Source organism: Molothrus ater, chromosome 1 (assembly GCF_012460135.2).
Source record: "Molothrus ater isolate BHLD 08-10-18 breed brown headed cowbird chromosome 1, BPBGC_Mater_1.1, whole genome shotgun sequence".
Taxonomy (NCBI): Eukaryota; Metazoa; Chordata; class Aves; order Passeriformes; family Icteridae; genus Molothrus; species Molothrus ater.
The window spans coordinates 115457638-115478849 of record NC_050478.2 but is presented as its reverse complement, the minus strand read 5'-3'; the positions used below and the strand labels follow the sequence as shown (position 1 = coordinate 115478849).

Sequence of the window (21212 nt, the reverse complement as noted above, 5' to 3'; positions counted from 1 at the left end):
ATAACCATTTATTACTATTAAATTTTTAAAATTTTAAAAACAAGTGATTGGCGTTTTTCACATTCCTCTTTCCATAGAGGTCTTTCTAGACAGTGATAGGACTTGAACAAACGGCATGAAGCTGAGTCAGGGGAGGTTTAGGTTGAGTATGAGGAAAAGGTTGTTTAGCCAGGGGGTGGTTGGGCACTGGAACAGGCTCCCCAAGGAAGCGGTCACAGTCCCAAGCCTGACAGAGTTCCAGAGGCGTTCGGACAATGCTCTCAGTGCAGGCTGTGACTCCTGGGGATGCCCCGTGCAGGGCAGGGAGTTGGATCCCTTCCAGCTCCGCACGTTCTGTGATTCCAGGCTTTGAACACACCTCCTGCCTGGACAGCTTCTGTCACACGCATTACGGGCACAATGATCTCGCTGCAGTGGCACTACATTCAAAACTTTTATTTTAGTCCACGTAAGGCAGTTGTTTCGCAATGTAATACACCGTGCCCTTCCCTCCGTGTGCGCCGCGGAGGCCCCGAAGGCCCGCAGAGACACCGCAGCCCGGGCGAGGGCGCAGAACCCGCGGTGCCGACTGTCTCCGCTTCCCCAGCCTTCTCCCTGCGCCGCCTCCCCCCGCCTCTCCGGCGGCACAAATGGGGCGGGCCGGGCTCCCCAGCCCGGCTACGGCCGCGGCCGGCCCGCTCTCCCCGCCTCCCTGAGGCGCGGCCTGGCCCGGCCCGGCCTGCTGTGGCGGCGGCACCGGCGGCTCGGCTCCATGGCTTTCATCCGCAGGCGGCGGCTGGAGCGGGAGCTGTACTCCAAGGAGAGGTGAGCGGCACTGCCCCACCGGCCCCGGCCGCTCCCGCTCGGCCCCGGCCCCTCGGAGGGCCCGGCGGAGCTGCGGGCGGCGGGGCCTCCGGAGAGGCCGCGGCGCAGGGAGGAGAGCGCGGGCGCTGTGCTGCCCTCGCTGTGGACGTCAGGTGGCTGATGGGTCCCCTGAGTTAAGGCTGAAAAGGGTGTAGAAAGGACCTGGAAAAACAGGAATGCTGCTTGCCTTGCATAAATTGCATGAAAAATAGCGTCTTGTAAATTTTTGTTTATTAGTTTGTTCTCAGTTGCGCTTGTGGCATGGAGCTGTGCTTCACTGTTGTTCGTTGTAGTTTGTTGTGATATTTTTTCCTTTTTTTTTTCCTGAACACTATAGTCAGTGTACTGTCAGCCCTTAAATTACAGACTCTGTGTTGTCTCTTTAAAGCGTTAAATTCAATTTACGCGCTCCTGTTTGCTGACTGTAATCTTTGTTTTGTTTCTGAACGTACAACAAAGGCTTATCATACGTGCTTGAGTGTATCCTGAATTTACTCTCTTATTTTTAGGTAGTGTCCCACTTCCTTTTGCCTGGCTTCACTGTATCTGTCTTGTCAAAAAGTTTCAAAATCTTTTGCAAGCCTAACATTTCCACATAGGAGATCTCTGTGGGAGCAGTAGGTCGGCATGGGTTACACAGTAGGACACCCCCTTCTCTGGGGGGAACAGGGATCCCCAGGTGTCTCCTGCTGCGGGAACCAGGGAAACAGCAGGCTGGTCCCGTGTGAGCCCTGCGCAAATTCCTGCTGCAAGTCTCTGCTGGTTACACAGCACTGTTTATTGTTGATGAGAAAACCACATGATGGAGAGCTGGACTCACTCTGTCCATATAAATTCTGATTCATAGCTAGACAGCCTATGAAGCTACCACATCCTCTGAAGTGTTTTGGTTTTTTTGGTTTTTTGTTTGTTTTTTTTTTTAAGTACAGATGTGTTCTGGATCACGTTTTGTCTTCTTGTATATCTTGTTGCTTTGGGGCTCTGCTGTGGTATCAGGTGTGTGTAAGGGACTGCAGGCAGAAAGGACAAACTTCCAGTATCGAAGAAAAGATAAATATTTTTTATTGTAATTGTAGGAAAACTAAGTAAAAGACTGTGTGAGCTGTGTTATGGATTTAATGTAAATAGCCTTTTTTTTTTGAAAGCTAAAAATGGCCAAAAATCAGACTTGTCCCAGAGAACCTAAATAGGGTCCAAATCTCTTCTAAAAAGCCCTGAGAACAAACTCAGCATATCAATGTCAGTATTACTGATCTACTGTTGTTGATGAGAACTTTTTTCTTTACTCCTACTTGAAAGCATATCAGGATCTTATTATTTGAGCTTGTAATTTGAGCAGTTTATGAAAGGTCAGTCTTATTCTCATTTGCACTGGCAGCTTTTCCTGTATCTGCAAACCCATTTCTCTGTTTCTTCCCCTTACCTAGCAATTGATATTAGTGCAAAATCTAAGTAAATTTACATGTTTTGTACCCTATATCAGGTCCCTCCCTCTCCCTATTTTCCTGTGCTTTTCTCAAGTAGGAAATCTTAAAAGCATTTAAGCGATTTAAAATATTTTGAGCTTAGAATTATCAGAAACACTGTATTTTTGTTGTGTGTTGTCCTTATAGTTCTATCTTAAAACAGAAAAAAACAGTGTTATGACTTAATTGAAGGGACAGGTTCTGAGAATTTTTTCCCTAGGAACTGGGTAGCTGTTAGAGACACCAACTTCTGCTTGAAAGCTTTGCTTGATCTTTGTATCCTTGGGGAAGATATTTCCTAGTGAAATGAACAGGACTTCTAAAATTTTGTGGCAACTGCATTTGATGTGTGTTTTGGTTGGGGTTTGTTGGGATTTTTTTTGGTTTTTTGTTACTTGAACGTTGCTTTCTACAAAACTTTATGCTGTAAAAGTTCCAGTTAAGAGTAGTGTGAAACTTGGTAAGTAAGAAGTTAATCTTCTTATGCAGTTGCTTTGGAGGGAAGGCAGATCAGATTAGTTTTAAGTGATCTGAAAAAAATATTTCTTCTTAACTAATTAGTCCACTTTAATATCTAGTTACATAAACCTTCTTTTCTGACTATATGCCATTTTCTAGAAGAAAACAAGAAAATGCTGAAATGTTCTCTGTCCAGGACAGTTTATTTAATCCCCCAAATATTCATCCTTCATGAACAGCAATCCTTTTTTTCAAGCAACTTAGTTACAAAACATCAAATTAGATGATGTGGTGTTTTGCTCAGGTTGTTGCTTTCTTCATAAACTGATTTCTCACTTCTGCTGGCAGTATGCCCAAATGCAGACAAGTGTAAACACTTGGTATGGGGACTCTCTATGCAGTGCTGATGGTTTGTCTTGCACCCTGCTTGGCTTCCTCTGTGAGGGGTTCATCTCTTTGCTGGAAACATCACTCACATGAAGCAACCTCCTGGCAGCATGTAGGTGCTTCAGATGGATCTTTGGTGTGATGGTTGCTTGGGCATTGGATTTATATATATATTTTTTTTTTTTTTTTTTAGTCAGTAGCCTTATCTTACTCTCTTGAGATAAAATATGTATAATGAAGGCTTTTATCCAAAGATCAGCAAATGAGTCCTACAGCTGGCTTACAGATAATTTGTTCTTGTTGGGAGGAGGTTTAATTTTAGAGTTGGTTTTGCATAGCTGTGTGCTGCTGCTAGATTGGGCTACCCTGCTTTTTCAGCCCTGACAATTTCCTTCTGTTATCAGGACTGTACTTCTAGTTTCAGGTTAAGTGATTGTGCAAGGTGTGTTGGATCAGCCACTTGAAACCCGTGTCCAAGTAGATTGCCAGCATGTGCTTTTCTGATGAAAGGACAAAAATAGTAAGGCTTCAATCACAGATTATGAATTTAAAGCAGGATCAATGGGTACCTTTCCTGGGTGGTATAAACAGGATTTTGCCAAGGCAGTGGTCCCTGCATGTTCATTCCTGTATCCAGTTTGAATAAGTCCAGTGCTTCAGCTGGTAGGTGAAACTGGTATATGAAAAAACTGTGGACTTGTTTTGTTTTCTTTTTTTTTCCCCCAGATGTTGTCGAATGTCTGAGTGTTTTGCAGACTGAAGTATAGAGGGACATGCACATCAAGCAGAGGAACAGTAAAATTCTCAAGTAGACTAAGCCTGATGCAGCACACTTTTGTTTGGAGGATATTTTGTAGCATCTTGGCAGGAGTTAGAAACCCCAGGTTGTAGTTTGTAAAGGGTGATTGGCTTCTTGGCTGCATACTCAGAACAATGCTAGGAATGTGTGGGTGCCTTTGGGTTCCCAAACCTTGTGTATTGGGAATGACATCATACAAGCTGAAGTCTTGCAAGTGTTTTCTTGCTACTTAGTGCCGTGTTTTCTTATGCATCTTGGGTGTGTTCTTGACTCATATTCCTCAGACCTTTTCTGAGTGACAATTATATGCCAGTTCTTTGAAAAAGGAAGTGAGTTCTGTTTTTCTTGGCAAGATGGTTACCTTTTTCTTTTTTTTTACCTGGAGCTGCTTCTCAAAGGAATACTGATTCCCTTCATAAGAAAATACCTTCCCACTGACTGTCATATGAATTTTTCAGTTATTCTTAATATAATCTTTCTGGGACTATACAAAGACAGGAATTTGAAATAGGTCTTCAAGCTAAATTATGTTGGCATGCTTTAATTTGCCTCTTCCCTTAAGTATAGGTGCTTATCTTTTAAGCTCAAACAGCTCCTTATAGACTGTTAAAAGATTAACTCTTTACCAAATTCTGTATACTTTTAACACTGTGTGGGGATTGAAGGTGTTCCAGCACAAAAGCTCTTAAAGCTTCCATTAAAGTTACCTGAGGGGATGTAGAGATGTGTGTGATGTGTGATCATCCCTTGCTGTAGCTCCCACTGCCCCAACATACACCCTCGGACAGACAGGCACAACTATGGCTGAAAATCTTTTTTCCATTTTGGATCTGGGAGACTCCTTGTGTTATTTAAGTTGGTGGTGTTGGTTTTTCCAGCTGTGTGAGTTGTTATAATAAAAGATATTCCCTTATCTAGCATGTTCTTCTTTCTTCCCTCTCCAAGATGCTGCTGCTGTTGATTTTTGGACGCAGAACTTACAGTGTTACACCTCAGGTTTAATGCAAGTGCCTTTCCACCCACTCTAAAGCTCAAGGCTTTGCCATAGTGTAGAGGTGGCTACTGATGTATTTTACACTGGAAAGTGAAACTGCCTCTTTCCTAGCATCTCTGGATAGCAAGAAGATAGGCTATGTGGGTTTGCTACATTCCAAAGGGTAAAGTCTTCTTCCTGACCACCTTGTTCTTGTGCCTGACCCATTCTCCTGATACTGTTTCTGGTGTTCCATGTACCCTTCCATGTACAAAACTATCTGGGAAAACTCCGCAGTTCTGAATAGAAGATCGCATTATGGCCTGTCTGCTAGTGTGATAACTTTTTAAGTCAAAATTGGCTGTTCTCCACAACTGGAAGTAGTTTTTAAAGCATTACAAGTGTGTGGGACCAGCAAAGCTACTGAAGCCGCTTTTTTTTTTCCTTCAATTTCCATTTTTCAAATATTACATGTAGTAAGAAAATACAGTCATCTTGGAAGTTCTCTGAAGCTTTGTTTGCTGTTGGTGAGACATTGAGGATAAAGGCTGGACTGTTAAGAGGCTATAGTATAAGGCATTGAATATCTTGCAGACTCTCAACCCTTACAGCTACCTTCATGGGGTTTGAACTTTTTTGAAAATCTTGTCTAATTTGTCTCTGTGTCATTTTCAGAACATGTTGGCTTTTTTTTTTTTTCTTGGATGGCCTAGTATGTCAAGTTCATTGTAGAAGAAAAAAAAAATGGTCAATGATGCCTGAAGACATGCCTGTGGCTTACTGACTTAATCAGTGTGTTGCAAACCATTGAATAGCATAGTGGCAACAACATTTGTGGGCATAAACCTGCCTTTATTAGGGCGTAAGCATAAAAACATCCTGTAATAAACTTTAAGGTGTGAGTTTTATTGCTGGATTTCAAAGGATTTTTTGTCAACAGGTATTTGAGTTGCTTTCCAAGCTGTAGCATTACCTTTCTCTAAGTAGATTTTAATAAAAACTCATTAATTATTTATATTTGGGAAGTTTTGATTAACAACTGGGCTATTAATTTTGAAAATGAATCAAAATTACCACTTGCTGGTAATAAGAAAAATGTCTCAAACTGTTTCCTTTTCTGTTTGTGATATTTGTTTGTTACTGTATTACAGGAATACAAAGTTTTAGAGCACCAGGCAAAGGTGTTTAATAGAAACTTGAAGGGATCTCCTACGAAATATGTAAGAACCAGAACTGAGCTTTGGTTGTTTATTGATTTATTTGGTGGGGGTTTTTTTAGATGCTGCTTCTTGCAGATAATTTAAAAGCGGAAAAAAAAAATCAAAACCCTTTTTCATTTTAGATACCAAAGCATTTTTGTACCTTACCAGTTAAAACTTTTGATTTGCCTGACTAACTGCTTAGATTGAGGGGTTTTTTACATCTTGGGATCAGACTTGAAGGCAAGGAAGGTAGACTGGGCACAGACTTACTTATTGTTACTTGTGTTGGCATTGATTTTTTTGATCCAGGTTGCTATTGCAGGTCAGTGTGATAAAGTCATAGGCTTACAGTGTGTGCTGTTAATTACACAGCACTGGGAACAGTACAGCTTCTCAGTGGCTGAAAACCAAAATAGTTTTCAACTCTTACAGGTTTAACCAGTTTCTTATACAGGGTACCTCATGCATTCTCTGCCTACTGTTACTTGTTGATTTTTTTTTAAGTCTTCCTGTCATGTGCAGAATTAAGTTACTATTTTAAAAGTATGCTAAATTTTAATTTTAAATGTATGCATACAAATTCTTGTTGTAGAACCACACAGCAGTTTTGATAGTATATAAATTTGGTGTGCCGGTCATCTTGATATCACAAGTGTCTTTGGCATACTTCCTTTAGCTCTTTGGAAGGCAGTCAGCCCAAAGCCCAACTGCTTAGTTGCACTTTGAAGATCCCCATTGCTGTAATTTTATAGCTATTATGATTGATATCCTGTTTTTTTCAGGCCTTCACAGTACTGTTTGCCTACTTATGCAGCATGCCAGAGGCTGATCTGTGCCCTTGCTATCTGTAGATACTTGTTAAACCTCCCGGCAAGCCTGAAGCATCATTATGTGCAGTGATGGTTCTCCAGAGGGACCCTGTTAATACAGTAACTATCAGAGGCTGTGTTTATTTATGTGAAAGATACTACTTCTGTGAAGATAAAAAGCTGGCTGTACTCTAGTAACACGTGATGAAATTTGAGTTTTCTTTGACAACTCTATGGATCATTAATACAGGCAAATTAAACTTAAATACTTGAGCCATAAAGACTAAGACGAGTTGAGAAATTCCAGAAGGTTATTCCAGAGATCACGCATCATAATCTTCAGAGTTCATTATTAGCAGTAACTTGAACTGGTCTAGATTTGTTAGCCAGTAGTGAGATGCAAGTCTGAAAATTTTGCTTTCACTTATGGTATCATATTAATTTAAAAAGGAGCAGTTTTTGTGACATTTGTGGAGATTTGATATCTGGGCTCTGTCTGCCTGCAGAAGTGACTTGTTGCAGCCTGAAAATACAGGAAAATGCAGTTGGAGTAAGTGAACTTGCAAGTAGAGTAGCAACAAGCGTAGAAATGCTAGCAAGAGGCTTCAGAACTACATGGAAGGCTCTGCAGAGAGTGGGAGGGGAAGATAAATATGCAAAATGCACTTATCCTATATGATGGACAGTTTTTGAGGAAAAATGCTTTAATAGCTTCCAGCACAGCCTTACAACGCATTTTCCAGACAGCAAAGCTGAGGTCAGCGAGCAGGAGATCATTGCACAGGAGGTTGCTGGTCTCTAGCAAGAAGCTCTACAGCACTGCTGTCTCTGTAAGCCTGGAGAATGAGTGCTCATGTGGAAGAGACACAGAATAGCAGAAGGATAAACTGGATACTGCTAGCAAACATGGTATTTAAAAAGGACTAAACCTACAGTTTCCCCACACTACCTATTTAGCTATATAAAGAGTTTATCTTGAGGTTTTGTGCATATATTTACTTTTTCTTTTTTTTTTCCTTCATGACACCATCTGGTTCAGCAGCAGTAAGTGTTATACTGGGGAAAGAATACCTCAAATCTTTGCCTACAGCTTCTGGTTTTGGAAAGGTGAATTGATTTATAAAGTGACAAGCACACAAAGATACAATAGTTTCATAGAGGTGGTTATAATGAAAAATTTCAAAGAGAACTCTTGTTTTATGTATTTTGGCTTATGTTGAGTATATTATAGTTACTGTGAATAATAGCCAATGTTTTGATACAAAACGTAGCTTGTCTTGAATACATGAGGGATGCCTGCATTACCTAAAATCTTAAAAATCTAGTAAATACCAGTGCTGTCATCAGGTGAATTTGGAAAGAATATAAACATGTGAGGAGTTTGTTAAAAGAATTGGTGGAGATAAAAGAAAGAGCTCAAGCATGAATAATTTCAGAAATTAATTCTATTGAGCAGGCATTATAGTTTTCTTGGAAAAAAATTAATTGTGGGACCATAAATGCCATTTCTCTGAAGCTCATGTTCTCTATGTCAATAGTGGCTGTTTCCTGATGAAGGAGAATAGATTTTTTCAAACAAACCTGGGTGCTAACTTTATTCTTGACTTTTATGTTTTTATTACTTAAATAATAATAATATTTATATGTATAGTATATGTAGTGTGCTTATACATACTAGAAAGAAGAGCATTTTACTGGTGAATTGCTCTTTATACATCCATCTGTGATAGAACTTGCAAGATCTGCGTTTGTAAAATTGGAAGTTCTGAGTTTGTCCTGGATGATTTCAACTGGATAATATGTTGGAAAATGGGATATAATAGGATATGAAACATAGTAGCTTCCCCACAGTTACTGAGTATAATTCCATATGGCAGAGAATAACCCATGATCAGTTGGGGTCAGCTGTCCTGGCTGTGTCCCCTGCCAACTCCTTGTGCACCTTCACCTTCCTCGCTGGCAGAGTGGGATGAAGCAGAAAAGGCCTTGACTCTGTTTAAACACACTCAGTGCTTAAATCATTGAATTATCAACAGTTTTCAGCACAAATCCAAAACAAAGCCCCATAGTAGATACTGCAAAGAAAACCAAGCCAAGACCAGCAAAATGGGATAATAAAAAAACTGTTTTCAAGAAATGAAAGTTAAGATAAGGCCATTTTAAAAAAGCAGCAGAGCTGTAAGACAAGGTATCTTGGAACCACAGTTTTGAGTATATAGAGCCACTGTTACTTGTAGTTGCAGTAAAGCCTGTATTGTTATGTTCTGTTTAAGATAACAACCACAACACAATCTTTAAGTGTACAAGATATATTTTGAATAATGTTATTTTTTCCATTGTGAAATATGCTTTTTTAATGAACAGGCTATTTGATTCACTCAGTTCATTTTGTGAACTCCTGACATTTACTGCTGTTTGAATACTACTCTGGGGATACTTGGTGTTTATTAGTGTCTTCACAGGCATTTCTAGTGAAGCACATCATGAATGAAGTACAAAAAGCTCAAAATATGGGTGTAAATAAATACTAAGTACTTGTGCAGATCAGATCAGCACTGCACACAAACAAGTTGTACTTCCAACTGAGGTTGTTTTTGCTTCTCCTGCTGTGCCAGTATCCACTGGCATTCTCTACAGCTGAAACACTCAGTGACTGAGTGTTCACCCTGTTAGAAAATTGTTGAGTTTTGATCACTTGCAGTGGTTTTACTTAAGTTGGTAGAGAAGGCATTTCCATGTTCCCCCTAATCTGGCCTATTTGCATTTGCTTGGTACCAACACTGGCATTACTATGATCCTGCAATTAAATATTTTCAAAGACTTCAGTTTCCTATTTTTGTTTTGTTGTTGATGAGGTCTGTTGTTAATCACATTAGTCCATAAAAAGGCTTCCTGGGGGCTGAACAGAGGTGTGGAGGAAGTACAAAATGCGGTTGGTGAGGAGGGTAATGCTTCCTCAGAGGGCATCCATTGAGTGACGCACTCATGTTGTAAAATCTGTGCCAGTGTTTTCACTTAACATTTTAGACCAGTTTAATTTGGCTTTGCTTCAAAACAATCTAATTCCATCTGTTCTAAGTGATTAATTCCTGCCCTTCCTTTTTGTGTCATTGCATATTTTGCCTGGCATACATTGATCAGGGCTAAAGCAGAAAGCCTGGTTATATTAGAATAGTTTCCATCTAAGACATCAGAATCAAATATCTAACCTTATATATGTTGGAAGAGAATTTGTTGATCTTCTTCACATGTACACAAATTTCCATATAGGTTGTTATTTTAAAAAGTTAAATTAATTCATTATTGGGGTGTGGAGCGCAGCAAAGAGATCAGAGAAAACTTTCCGAACACCCGAAATGTTTTATTAAGAGTACTAACTGTTATGGTATTTTCTCTTAGAATAAAATATTTTTATTTTTAATTTGTAGGTTTTCGCTGCTTCTTCTGAACCTGGAAGAATATTACTTTGAGCAGCACACAGCTAATCATATTATAAATAAAGATTCCAAAGATGAAAGGTACAAAACTCTTGCATACTTTCACCTTTTGGAGTCATTCTAGGCTCATGAATCTTGAACATATGCACAACTTTTTTTTTATTTTTGTTGTTCCTTTTAGAAAATTCAGAGGCTCCCTAAAAATCTGTTCTAAGTCAATTATTTTTGAACCAGATGACAATATCCAGCCTATTATCAAGGTAAGCAGTGCAAACTTAAATTTCTTGGTAACTAAAGATTCTCTTTAAAAAGCTTTTAAGAAATACCATGTATTTTTATGACTTGCTGCAGATACCATTGCGGGATTGCAGTAGTATAAAAACCCCAGAAGATAATGAAGCAAATAACCCTTTCACAAGGTAGGCAAATCTGGAATACTCTATGTATTTAACTTCCTTTAAAGCCCAAATTTCCATAATTTCAAATATCTTATTTACATTTCAGGAATACACCTGGGGGAATTTCTGTTGTATGTAGCCAGGTAAGACATGCATATAATAGATTCTTGATGTATAAATGGGTGAGGTTACATAAATGAGCAAGCTTATGTTCCTTAATGGTATTTTTCCTCAAAGCTATAATCTAAGAGTGGGAATTTAACTGAAAACAAAACTAATTAGTGTCAAAAACTTAGCATTAATGTGAAACTGTTGATGCTGGAAATTGCGAACTGTTAATGACTTAATTTATTCATTAATTTAATAAACTGAACATTTTTGCCCTGTGCATTTTATAATGGAGCTTAGGGAAACCTTGGAATTGAATGAAAAAGGAGAATAGACTGTAATAAAACTTTATTGATCATCTTTAGTTTGATTTTCTTGCACTGCTTTCATCTACTTTCTGCAGCATTTTGGGGTAATGGCAAAGCCATCTCGGTCCCCTGCAGTTCAGCTTTGTGAAAACTCTGGACTGTGCTGTGTGTCCACCAAAAAGTTTTCAGAAGGTGTCCTGAAATATTGTCTTAAAGTTTCAGTCAAGAGTTGTGGTTGTGGATGTATTCATTCTTAGAGTTAACCAAGGGGATGCACTTTAAATTTTGGTAAGTTTCAGTTGATAAGTGTTCCAAAGCTGCAAAAGTTAAAGGAAAAAAAAAAAAGTTCATGTGTTCTTTCAGGATAGAACAGAGTTGAGTCAGGGAATACAATTTTAAATATCCTTGTTTATTTCTAAAATCTGTCTTTACCAATGCCCAAAATTGATAGCCTTGCTATGTTATGTCCTGTTGCAGTCAAAAACAAACTCAAGCATTTAATACTGTCTATGCCAGAGAAGTTTGTGGTTTGTGTTGTAGTAACCAGTATATTTAATTTCATTTTGAAACTGCTTCTGTGAAAAATACTGTGTAATCTATTTTTTGAGTCGGCAGATTTCTATGTACTGAGTGATTTTTAAAAACGTATTTCTAACTCCTCTAGGCAATGCTTCCACCATACATCATTACTCTATGTTTTGAAGAACAAGGGATTATAAAAAAACATCTTATAGGAAAGAGGAATTAAGTTTTAAGATGGCAAGTGTGGTTAGCACCCCCCACTCCTCCATTTGTAGCTTGCCAGTCATCTTCCTATCTCTGAGGAAACGTTCTGAAATACTTGAATGGCATCATAAATGCTGGTATTTTGTATAAAAGGCATATGGACTTCCAAGTGTCAAGTAGTCACTAGTTGTAATTATGACAGATCATGATGTAATTAAAAATATGGGTTTTTAAAGTAGAATTTTGGCCTTGTAGGAAACCACACGTAGGGAGTACTTGGAAAATCTTAAACATCTTTGTCTTTTAGAATCAGAAAAAATTGGTAGTACATAGCTGGATAAGCAGCTTTTCCTTATGTAACAGACAACTTAGAACTAATGGCTTTAAAATATAGTAAACAGGAATAATAATTTGGTATTATTTCAGTATTTTTTTCTTGAGATATAACTGAGGGAAATCCTCCAGAGATAGGAAATTAATACAGTATGCTTAGGTTTTTGCTCAGCTTACAAGTAAAGAAAACCAAACTATTATGTCTACTTCTTATGTAATGTAGAGTACTCAGTATAGTTATCCTGCAGAAGAGCAATGAATGTGAAGCAGATTTCTCATTCTGATTCTCCCATGGCCTGATTCAGGTCTGTACATGATGATGTCAGATGAAAGGCACTAATTGCCATTGTTTTTAATGTAGCACTTATAGAGGCATGCTGAACCTATGGGCTTCCAAGCCTGCCACTTGCTTTGTTCTAGATGGATGTTTCTTGGAGCGGTCATGGGCTGAAGGTTGGCTCTGTTGTCAGCTGATGGGAATGGGGAAGGCTGTCTGTAGCAGCCAGAAGGATTCTGAATGAATCTGGGAGTGTAGAACCGCAGGGGTGCTACCTATAGGAAGGAAACTGAGGCACTGGGAAGGGACCTGTGATCATCCAAGTTTCTTGGGCCAGGAGTAGAACACAGTAGGTTATGCAGTTGTCACCCCAGGACAGCAGTCCAGTGTATTTTGTTTAGTTCAGAACCAGTCCTGAGCTTAGGCCTGAGATTTAGCAAATTTGAGCCTTCTGTACAGGCAGCAAAACCATAACTTATTTCTGGCTTGTTGCCTTTTAGATGGTGGATAGTAAGGCACAGCGTACAAATTAGTGTGTTACCAGTCAGGTCTTTTTATAAGAATTGTGAGAATGTTCCGAAGAAGGAGAGTAGTTTTATGTGGGTTTTGGAGAGGAAAGACATTCTCAGAGATGAGGCTAGCACCAGAGAAATAAAACTGTTCAAAAGCATGGTATTGGATGAGGGAGAAAATCTGGTGTTCGTTGTGGTTGGAGCTGGAAGTGAAATGTTTAGCAGCAGAAGAAAGGCATTCATTTGAGAAAGTTTGCACAGGGTGTGTTGCGTGTTGCCAGTCTGGAGTAATTCCTGTTTGGGCAGAACCTTGAGCCACTAAAAGAGGGGAAGGATCTGCCCCTCTGAATGTAGCTCCTTGAAGATCATATGATTAGGATAAAAGCTCACTAATGAACTGTATAAGTAAGCCTCTGAACAAAATTGGACTTTTGCCCTCCTTGCAGTTAGCTGATGTAAAAGCTCATTGTTTTTCTGCAGTTTATCTGGGGTAGTTAAAGCAGAATATTACAACTCAGTGTTTTGCTTGCTTAAACAGTGTTCTTAGTATTTACCAGTACTTCTGATTAATTATATTTTTTTTAAGGTGTGAATCTGTAATGTCTGTTATTCTTTCAGGTTTTTCTCATTAAAGAAAGAAATGTTATTGCACCCTATAAAACAGTAAGAGTAAGTATATATTTTTTCACCGCTTTTAGCAAACTGGAGTTTTGTAAGGATTTATGTTGTCATTTCTGAAAGAGTTAAGATAATTATCATTTGAGAAATACAACAGTGAAGCTTTTAAAAAAATATTTTTAAAAAAATATTTTTAAAAAAATATTTTTAAAAAAATATTTTTAAAAAAATATTTTTAAAAAAATATTTTTAAAAAATATTTTTAAAAAAATATTTTTAAAAAAATATTGAAAAAGCATGTCTGAATTCTTCTGTGATGGCTTTCTGATACTTCTTGGAGGACATGCTGCAGACTTGACACTTGCTATTTATCTTGATGTGCAGCTCTGTGGGCTCAACAGTCAGAGCTGTCAGCTGAGTGCTCATGTACAGTGGACACTGCATCCTGGCTAAGTGGCTTCTCCTCAGTTCTGCTCAGACTGAGATTGCTGAGATTCTGCTCAGATGAGAGATTGCTAATTGATATTTCCCAGCTGAGTGCTTCTCAATTCAAAGAAATGGTGGATAAGGCTGCTCACAGCAGAAATTGGAGCTTGCTCCTGGCTGCTTTCTGCTGAGAGGGTCGGTCTGCTCCAATTCTGAGCCTGGAGGATTCAAGGCATACAAGTAAAGGTTCTTTGCTTAAATTGTGAGATTAGTTAAGACACAAATGCAAAACTTTTATTTTTCAGAGTTAATTCACTTTTTGCCCAAGAGTTGAAAAAGATAGAATTATATTTCTCAATGTTTTTGTTTAAGTAGGAAACTTCAAGACGATGGAGTCTATAAATCCGTATTACTGTAGTGGACAGCAAAGGACACAAGAGAGGATCTCTGTTCTCTCAACAAGGGCTTTGGGTTGGTTTTGTGATTAGATCTGCCTCTGAACTAGGACTTAAAAGGTTTTTTTCTTTGTTTTTGTAATTTTGATAATTCTTCATGTGTTGAAACTATTTTGTCTTGTAGTCCTTCTATGATCTGCTTTGCAGACATGTGCAAGATTTATTAAGTATCAAATACCTTATCTCCAACACAAATACCTTATTGCCAACACAGTGGAAAAGGAAAGAATCAGAAGGGTTGTTTGGAAAGCTCTCCATTTTCTTCTAAGTTATGGTTCATCCACAGCTAAAACATTTCTGACAGTTAACCATCACAATTTACTCCACTGAAGTGCAGCTTTTTCTCTGCATTTTGAAACAAGAAATCTAATTCACCTTCAATCTTTTCTGATTTTTTTTCTGTTGCTACTAGATATTTTCTACTTGAATTGTTGCCAGTTCCATATGTCACTGAGTGCTGGAATTGAGTAATACTTTTTATCTTCCATGTCTTTCTTTGATTGTTTCAGATCAATTATAAAATACTGAGCTCTTGTATTTGAATATGGCTGGAGAGCTACAGAAACTGCTCACATAAACTGTCACATTGTTGGCTGTAAGCAATACTTGTAGACCATTCACTAGGATTTCTTAGAGCTGTGTTTTTTTCGTGTTGAAGAAAAACAATGCTCTGGGTGAAATGTTGCAGGGCTTTTATCTAAATTGCTGCTGAATTTAATGTCTCCCTATAATCCAGTTCCATTTGCTTTTCGAAGCATGCTTTCCTCTTGCATTGCTGTCAGTTCAGCTCAGATCACATACATTACACTGAAGATCATCTAGATTTTCATGTCGTCCTTCCTTCTGTTAAAATTAATCCAGTTGTATCTACTGACTGATGTCTTGCTTTAGTCTTACTGATCACTTTGCTGCTTTTTTTTAAAGTCTAGCCTGAGAAATCACAAAATGCTACAGAAACATGTTGATACAGTTTTATACTGCATTCAGGGGTCATGAAAGTATTCAACAACCTTTGCTAAATATGAGTTGTGAGTAAAGCTAGTGCCACTTGATCCATACACTTTTAATATACTTAAGTAAAAGCAGGAATGTCTCCTATAAAATTACTCTTAAGAAAGCTGGGAAAACTTCGTAGGAGAAAAATGAGTGTGCCACATAAGCTGGTTGATGTGTTAGTGAGGCTTTTGTGAATGACTAGTCAAAATAGACTGTTGACTGGATTTGGGATCTTTTCAGCTCAAAACTACTTATGTAGATGAGAGTGACTAACTTTTTTAGCCTAGTCTTTAAAGATTTGATGGGCTGGTGTCTTTCATCTATAAGAAATACAGTAGCTGTTTAAAATGTAACATGTCATTTGCTAGTTCTATATTTGCAAGTGTTTAAAATAGATGTTAAAATAGGCAGAACAGCTACTACTTTTCATTTATTGATGTTTGCACTACATTAACTTATTCACTTCAGAGCTATTGTGCTGTATTGTATTAAACAACACTGCACAGAGAGCTTTGCCCAGGAAGATATATTTGTAAAGAAAAAAGATCAACATCTGCTTTTGCAATCTTTGGCATATAACACAATCTTTAATAGCATAGTTTTACTGGGTTTTAGAGTTTTATTATTTAGGAGTCTTTCATTTTGTTTACTTTAATTTTATTTTTTTCCACTGAGTTCTATTTGAAATTAATTCGTAGTAAATGTACTTTTAATTTTAGGGTAGAACAGAACACTTATTCCAACTGGATGTTGCTTGGAAAGTAGGAGATGTTGTGCAAACTCTACATCAGGTATGTGGTTATTTGATATCCCTGCATAGTTCATGACAGCATCTTTTGATTTTTAGTGTAGAGTTTTATTTGTACTCAAGGTGAAAACCTTGGATTATCTGTTTTTAAAATGTGGACTTGAACACAGCATCTAGTTCTGACAGCTGTTGTAAGTGTCCCATAGTAGCTGTCAGTATGCAGGGTCATGCTAAGCGAAGTAGTAACGTGGCAGTAGAAGTGAATAAATATTTCCTACTTTAAAAAGAAATTGTAATAGATCTTTTAGTATGCCATCACCAAGAATGCTAAAGCCCCTCCTGTTTTGTTGACTTCTGAGCTGTGTGGGACATCTCTGTGCAATTTCACTTAAAGCTCATTGTTTAGCTTTACAGGGCTTCTTGTCTAGATAAGATGGGAGATCAAGCTGCCATGGTGAGTATCTGATTATTTCTAATATCCCTGCTTAATAATGAAATTGTGATATCAGTGTTTAATAATTAACTTCTCATTGCATTTGAATCAGATACCATATTAACTTTTCTTTCCTTCCACATTAGATAACTGCTATATTACAATCACGCTTGGCTAGAACTTCATTTGATAAATACAGGTACTTTTCTAATCACTTTCTCCTGGGAAATAATTTTCATCTTGTTGGTTGATTAGTCTACTGCGCTGATAGTTAGATGGCTGGTTGAGTTAGTCTAAGTTCTCTAATTCAGAGAGTTAGCTTATCAGTATTTTGAAGCGCCTGGAATGTAGAGCAGGAAATTCTGTGTTGAGAAGATGAATGTGTTACTTTGTCTCAAAAATGTTCATTTCTCTGTGAATTTGTTGCAATTGGGCATCAGTTCATGCCAAATAAAACTATAGTTCTAGAGAAGACAACTGACTTACTGCCCTGAGACTGGAGCAGAATGTAGCAGTGTTCCTTTCTGGAGTGTCTGTAAATGTGGTGGTCCCAAAAAAGAACTTTATTCCTGTGTAAAATAGGCTTAGTGAAGTCCCCATTCTGATGTCCCAAGGCTATAAACTGACTGAAACCTTTCTAAGTAATTTAAGGGTGCCTCTACCAAAGTAAGAACTGGAGGTAAACTTACTCCTTTTCTTCACTTGTAGATTTCAAAGCATTTCTGAAACGCTGCATATGGAATGCAAAGCAGAAATGGTGACGCCACTGGTGACTAATCCAGGGCATGTGTGCGTTAGTGATGCTAACTTGTACTTCCAGCCTCTTAATGGATATCCTGTAAGTGCCTCATAGATGGTCTTGCTTACAATGTGAGCACGCTGCCCTGCTAGCAGACAGTTTTAATTCTCTGTACTTTTTCTCTCAAATGCACATAGAGCACATCTCCAAGGCAACTATCTTCAATTATTTTTAGAAGGCCATTGGTTTTCCTTTGATCTCTGCTGCATTCAGTGTATCTCTCTCTGTGAGGCTTCATTCTGTGCTAACTTGCTTAAAGTTTACCTCCTACTGACAAAGCACAAAATGTCCTTTGCTCATTCTCTATTAATATTTGAAGATCACTATTTGTTACATTTCATTTAAGATAAATTTCTCAATCTTAGTCTGATACCATTCCAACTTAGTGAGAGCTTTATATATATGTAGTTTACTTTGGGAGCTCTTAGCTAGGTTTTCTATTAAACTGACCATTTCTTTCTCTGGAGGAAAACTGAGTGTGTGTTGCACATGGATTATTGCTTTGGAACTTTGTCATAGAAACAGAAGTGATTGTCTCAGCAGGCCACTGACTTAGCTATGATATTGTGAAATACCTTTAGTGTAGACATGGCAGTAGCACAATCACCAGAAAACTTTAATTCTCAGATTTTTTATTTTTTTTTCCAATTTGCTTGTCAACATGTGAGATTACATCAGCAGCCCTGGTGCTGCTCCAGCTGGCTATGACTGGTCCTGTAGGCTGGTGGAGCGCAGTCTGGCCAGGGGTGATGTACCAAGCTAGATCCATCCTCTAATCCCAATGCTGAACTGCCAGTTCCCTCCCCAGGGCTGAGGGCTGGAGCATTCCTATAGTGCTCTCATCCAATGGTACCCTGTGGGGAAAGAAAGCAATCTGCCTGATTTGAGTGCCCTAAGGACAAGGAAAAGACAAGCAGAAGATTCAGTAGAGTCTGGGGACTCAGACACAGGGAAAATAAAGAGAAAGCTCTGAGTGCTCTGAAAGGAACACTGAATTAGAAAGATCATGTCTGTGACAAGAGGAAGGAATGTTTGGAGCTAGTACAGAGAAGGGAAAAGGGGATTGGAGAAAACATGTTTGACAAAGGAGCAGGAATTCGGGGGACAGACTTTATAGCAGGCCCTTTTGCTATAGGCCAAGGTTAATAGTTTTAAACTAGAACAGGCTAGATTTAAACTAGGTAGAGGGAAAAAAAGGTTTTTACAATGGGGGTGGTAAAACACTGGCACAGGTTGTCCAGAGAGGTGCTGGATGCTCCATCCCTGGAAATACTCAAGGTTAGGTGGGACCACACTCAGAGTAACCTGGTCTAGTTAAAGATGTCCCTGCTCAATGCAGTGGGGTTGGACTAGGCAGCCTTTAAAGGTCCCTTCCTACCTGAATTACTCTGTGATTCGGCTGTGCTGGAAGTCCAAGCAAGGGAGAGGAGTTTCAGGGGGATAACGGTGCCATTCTGGTTCCACCCGCCAGGTGGCACCCTTGGCACGGTTTGCCCGGCAGCCCAGTGGCTTCCCTTGGATAGCGTTCGTCCTGTTCTGCTTCTCTGGTGCATGAGCACTGCTACTGGGGACTGACCCGGGATAATGCGCTGCTGCTTACCTATTCCTAAACTGCTCTGCTGCTCAGGCAAAAACCAACAGCAAAGACAAGCTTCCTCTTTCTAACATAACTGCTTAGCATCACTATTCCACTGCTACAATAACATGGATGGGTATTATTTTCATATTGCTAATATCTGTAGTCAAGAAAAACTTCAGATTTTCTGAGGAGGGTTAGGTAGAAGAACATAAACCTACTAGAACTGTCTCCATCTTTTCTTCCCCCTCCACAGAAACCAGTTGTACAAATTACACTGCAAAATGTGCGTCGCATCTATAAAAGAAGACATGGGCTGATGCCACTGGTAAGCTCAAGTATTTATTTTATTTTATTGTCTTGCTGTATATATGGTTTCTTAAACAGACCAGCTGTAACAGTCTGCATCATTAGGTAAAAGCCATGTGTTCTTAAAAACTCTGTATTAAATAGTGAACAGTACTCAATGATCCTTTCCGGTTTTTTTAAGTGTTTCCTTTTCCTGTGCTGTCAAAAAGATGAAAACAGAATGAATTCTGACAAGGATGAAAAACTTCTTTCATAAGCAGTCAGCATAGGAGAAGGGAGTACCGTTAGGGAGCAATTAATTCCACTTATCTCAAGCACCTATCACGGGACAGAATGAATTTCTCTCTCTTGGTGTATTTTCTCTGGATTGATTCATGGAGAAAGTTTTGTCACTGCTTCATATTGAGACTAATGTGGAGTGATGATTCCTGCTGTACATGACTGAGGAATGTCAAGAGCTCTGCAGTGAAGCCTCAGTTGTGTGCTTTCAGTGGTAGCACTGAAATTTCAATCTTGTAGAATTTTTTTGTCTCAAAACACATTTAAACCAAATATACATTTTTTTTACCTAAGTGAATGGAATAATGCAAAGAATTAAATGTCTATTACTAGGCTTAATCAATCCAGACAGAGACAACCTACCTACTGGCTCAGTGTAAACTGAATGCTCTCGTGACTGGAAATAGAAAATTTAGTATGTTAGATTTTGTGGGCAAAGCTGCTACCTAGTATAGAGTCATAAGGCTTATTAGTAAATAGAACATTCTGTTAAAAACTACAAGTACTACAGCTTGTTAATAATTGCTCTCATTTGTTTCCCCCCACTTTAACATTTCAGGGACTTGAAGTATTTTGCACAGAAAATGATCTGTGTTCTGACATCTACTTGAAATTCTACAACTGTCAGGATCGAGATGAGGTCTATCGCCTTATTGCAAAATATATAGGTTTGGAGTATTTATTTATTAATGTAGTGTGTAGTAGCTTGGGAAGGGAAATTTGCCTGGATTTTGCTCTATTGGTGTGTGGGAAGAATGAGAAAAATATACAGATATATAGGCTGTAACAAGTTTTAATAGAAGTGAGCAAAGATCAGAATGAATGTTGTGAAATGGCACCAGTTTGGTTGTGTTTGAAGAGCTGAGTGTGAAAGCTGAGGAGGCATTATTGAGGCAAAACTAATTTTTTTAATTTGCAACTTGATATACACTGTCATTTAACAGCCCCCTTTGCCCACTTCAAAAAAAAAAAACCAAACCAAACCAAAAATCAAACAAATGAAACAAACAAACCCACAAAACACTATCTTCAAAGTAAGGATAAATAAGATCCACTCAGCTAAATTGTGTTTTGCTGAAAAGATATAGACTAGCTTGTGTGTGGATCCCCCTAGGACTCAGTTAAGACCTTATTGAGAAACTTCCTGGTGGATTTCCAGTCTACACAAAAGTACCTGAAATTTTCTCAGTCTTAGGAGTGGTTGATGAAAATTACAGTTCTGAAAGAGTTGAGTTCTCATTTCTATTAAATCTTGTATACATTAATTCCTAGAAAGTGATGGTTATTTTTTTGCAGATTGTAAACAGAAACTTCCTAAAACATGTGTGTTCTGGAAAAAAAAGGGAGAAAAAGGCTGAGTTTCTCTGTAATTTGAAACATTGAAATATATATTTACTGCCAATATTGAAAATGTTTATGTAAATTTTGTGCTATTTTATTATTGTACCAGGACTCTGGTTCTGTTTCAATGAATTCGCCTAAATATCAGTTGACATTTCCCTCCTGCTTCACAAAGAAAAATGGAAAGGCCACAAA

At 38.5% G+C, this 21212-nt stretch overlaps 1 protein-coding gene across 2 annotated transcripts in view; it reads left to right on the top strand.

Annotated features, from left to right (window-relative positions):
• The first annotated feature begins 572 nt into the window (after positions 1-572).
• The window catches only part of NSMAF (neutral sphingomyelinase activation associated factor), a 38941-nt gene continuing 18301 nt past the window's right edge, over positions 573-21212 (top strand). Inside the window, exons 1-12 of one of the 2 annotated variants that reach the window (XM_036406315.2) lie at positions 573-804; positions 10367-10456; positions 10557-10635; positions 10727-10794; positions 10880-10916; positions 13656-13706; positions 16252-16323; positions 16687-16734; positions 16860-16912; positions 17422-17551; positions 19345-19416; positions 20236-20344. In XM_036406315.2, coding sequence (XP_036262208.1) covers positions 752-804; positions 10367-10456; positions 10557-10635; positions 10727-10794; positions 10880-10916; positions 13656-13706; positions 16252-16323; positions 16687-16734; positions 16860-16912; positions 17422-17551; positions 19345-19416; positions 20236-20344 — 862 coding nt within the window. In that variant the 5' untranslated portion in view covers positions 573-751. The remainder of the gene's footprint in view (positions 805-10366; positions 10457-10556; positions 10636-10726; positions 10795-10879; positions 10917-13655; positions 13707-16251; positions 16324-16686; positions 16735-16859; positions 16913-17421; positions 17552-19344; positions 19417-20235; positions 20345-21212) is intronic. The other variant, XM_036406316.2, reaches the window with a different exon arrangement.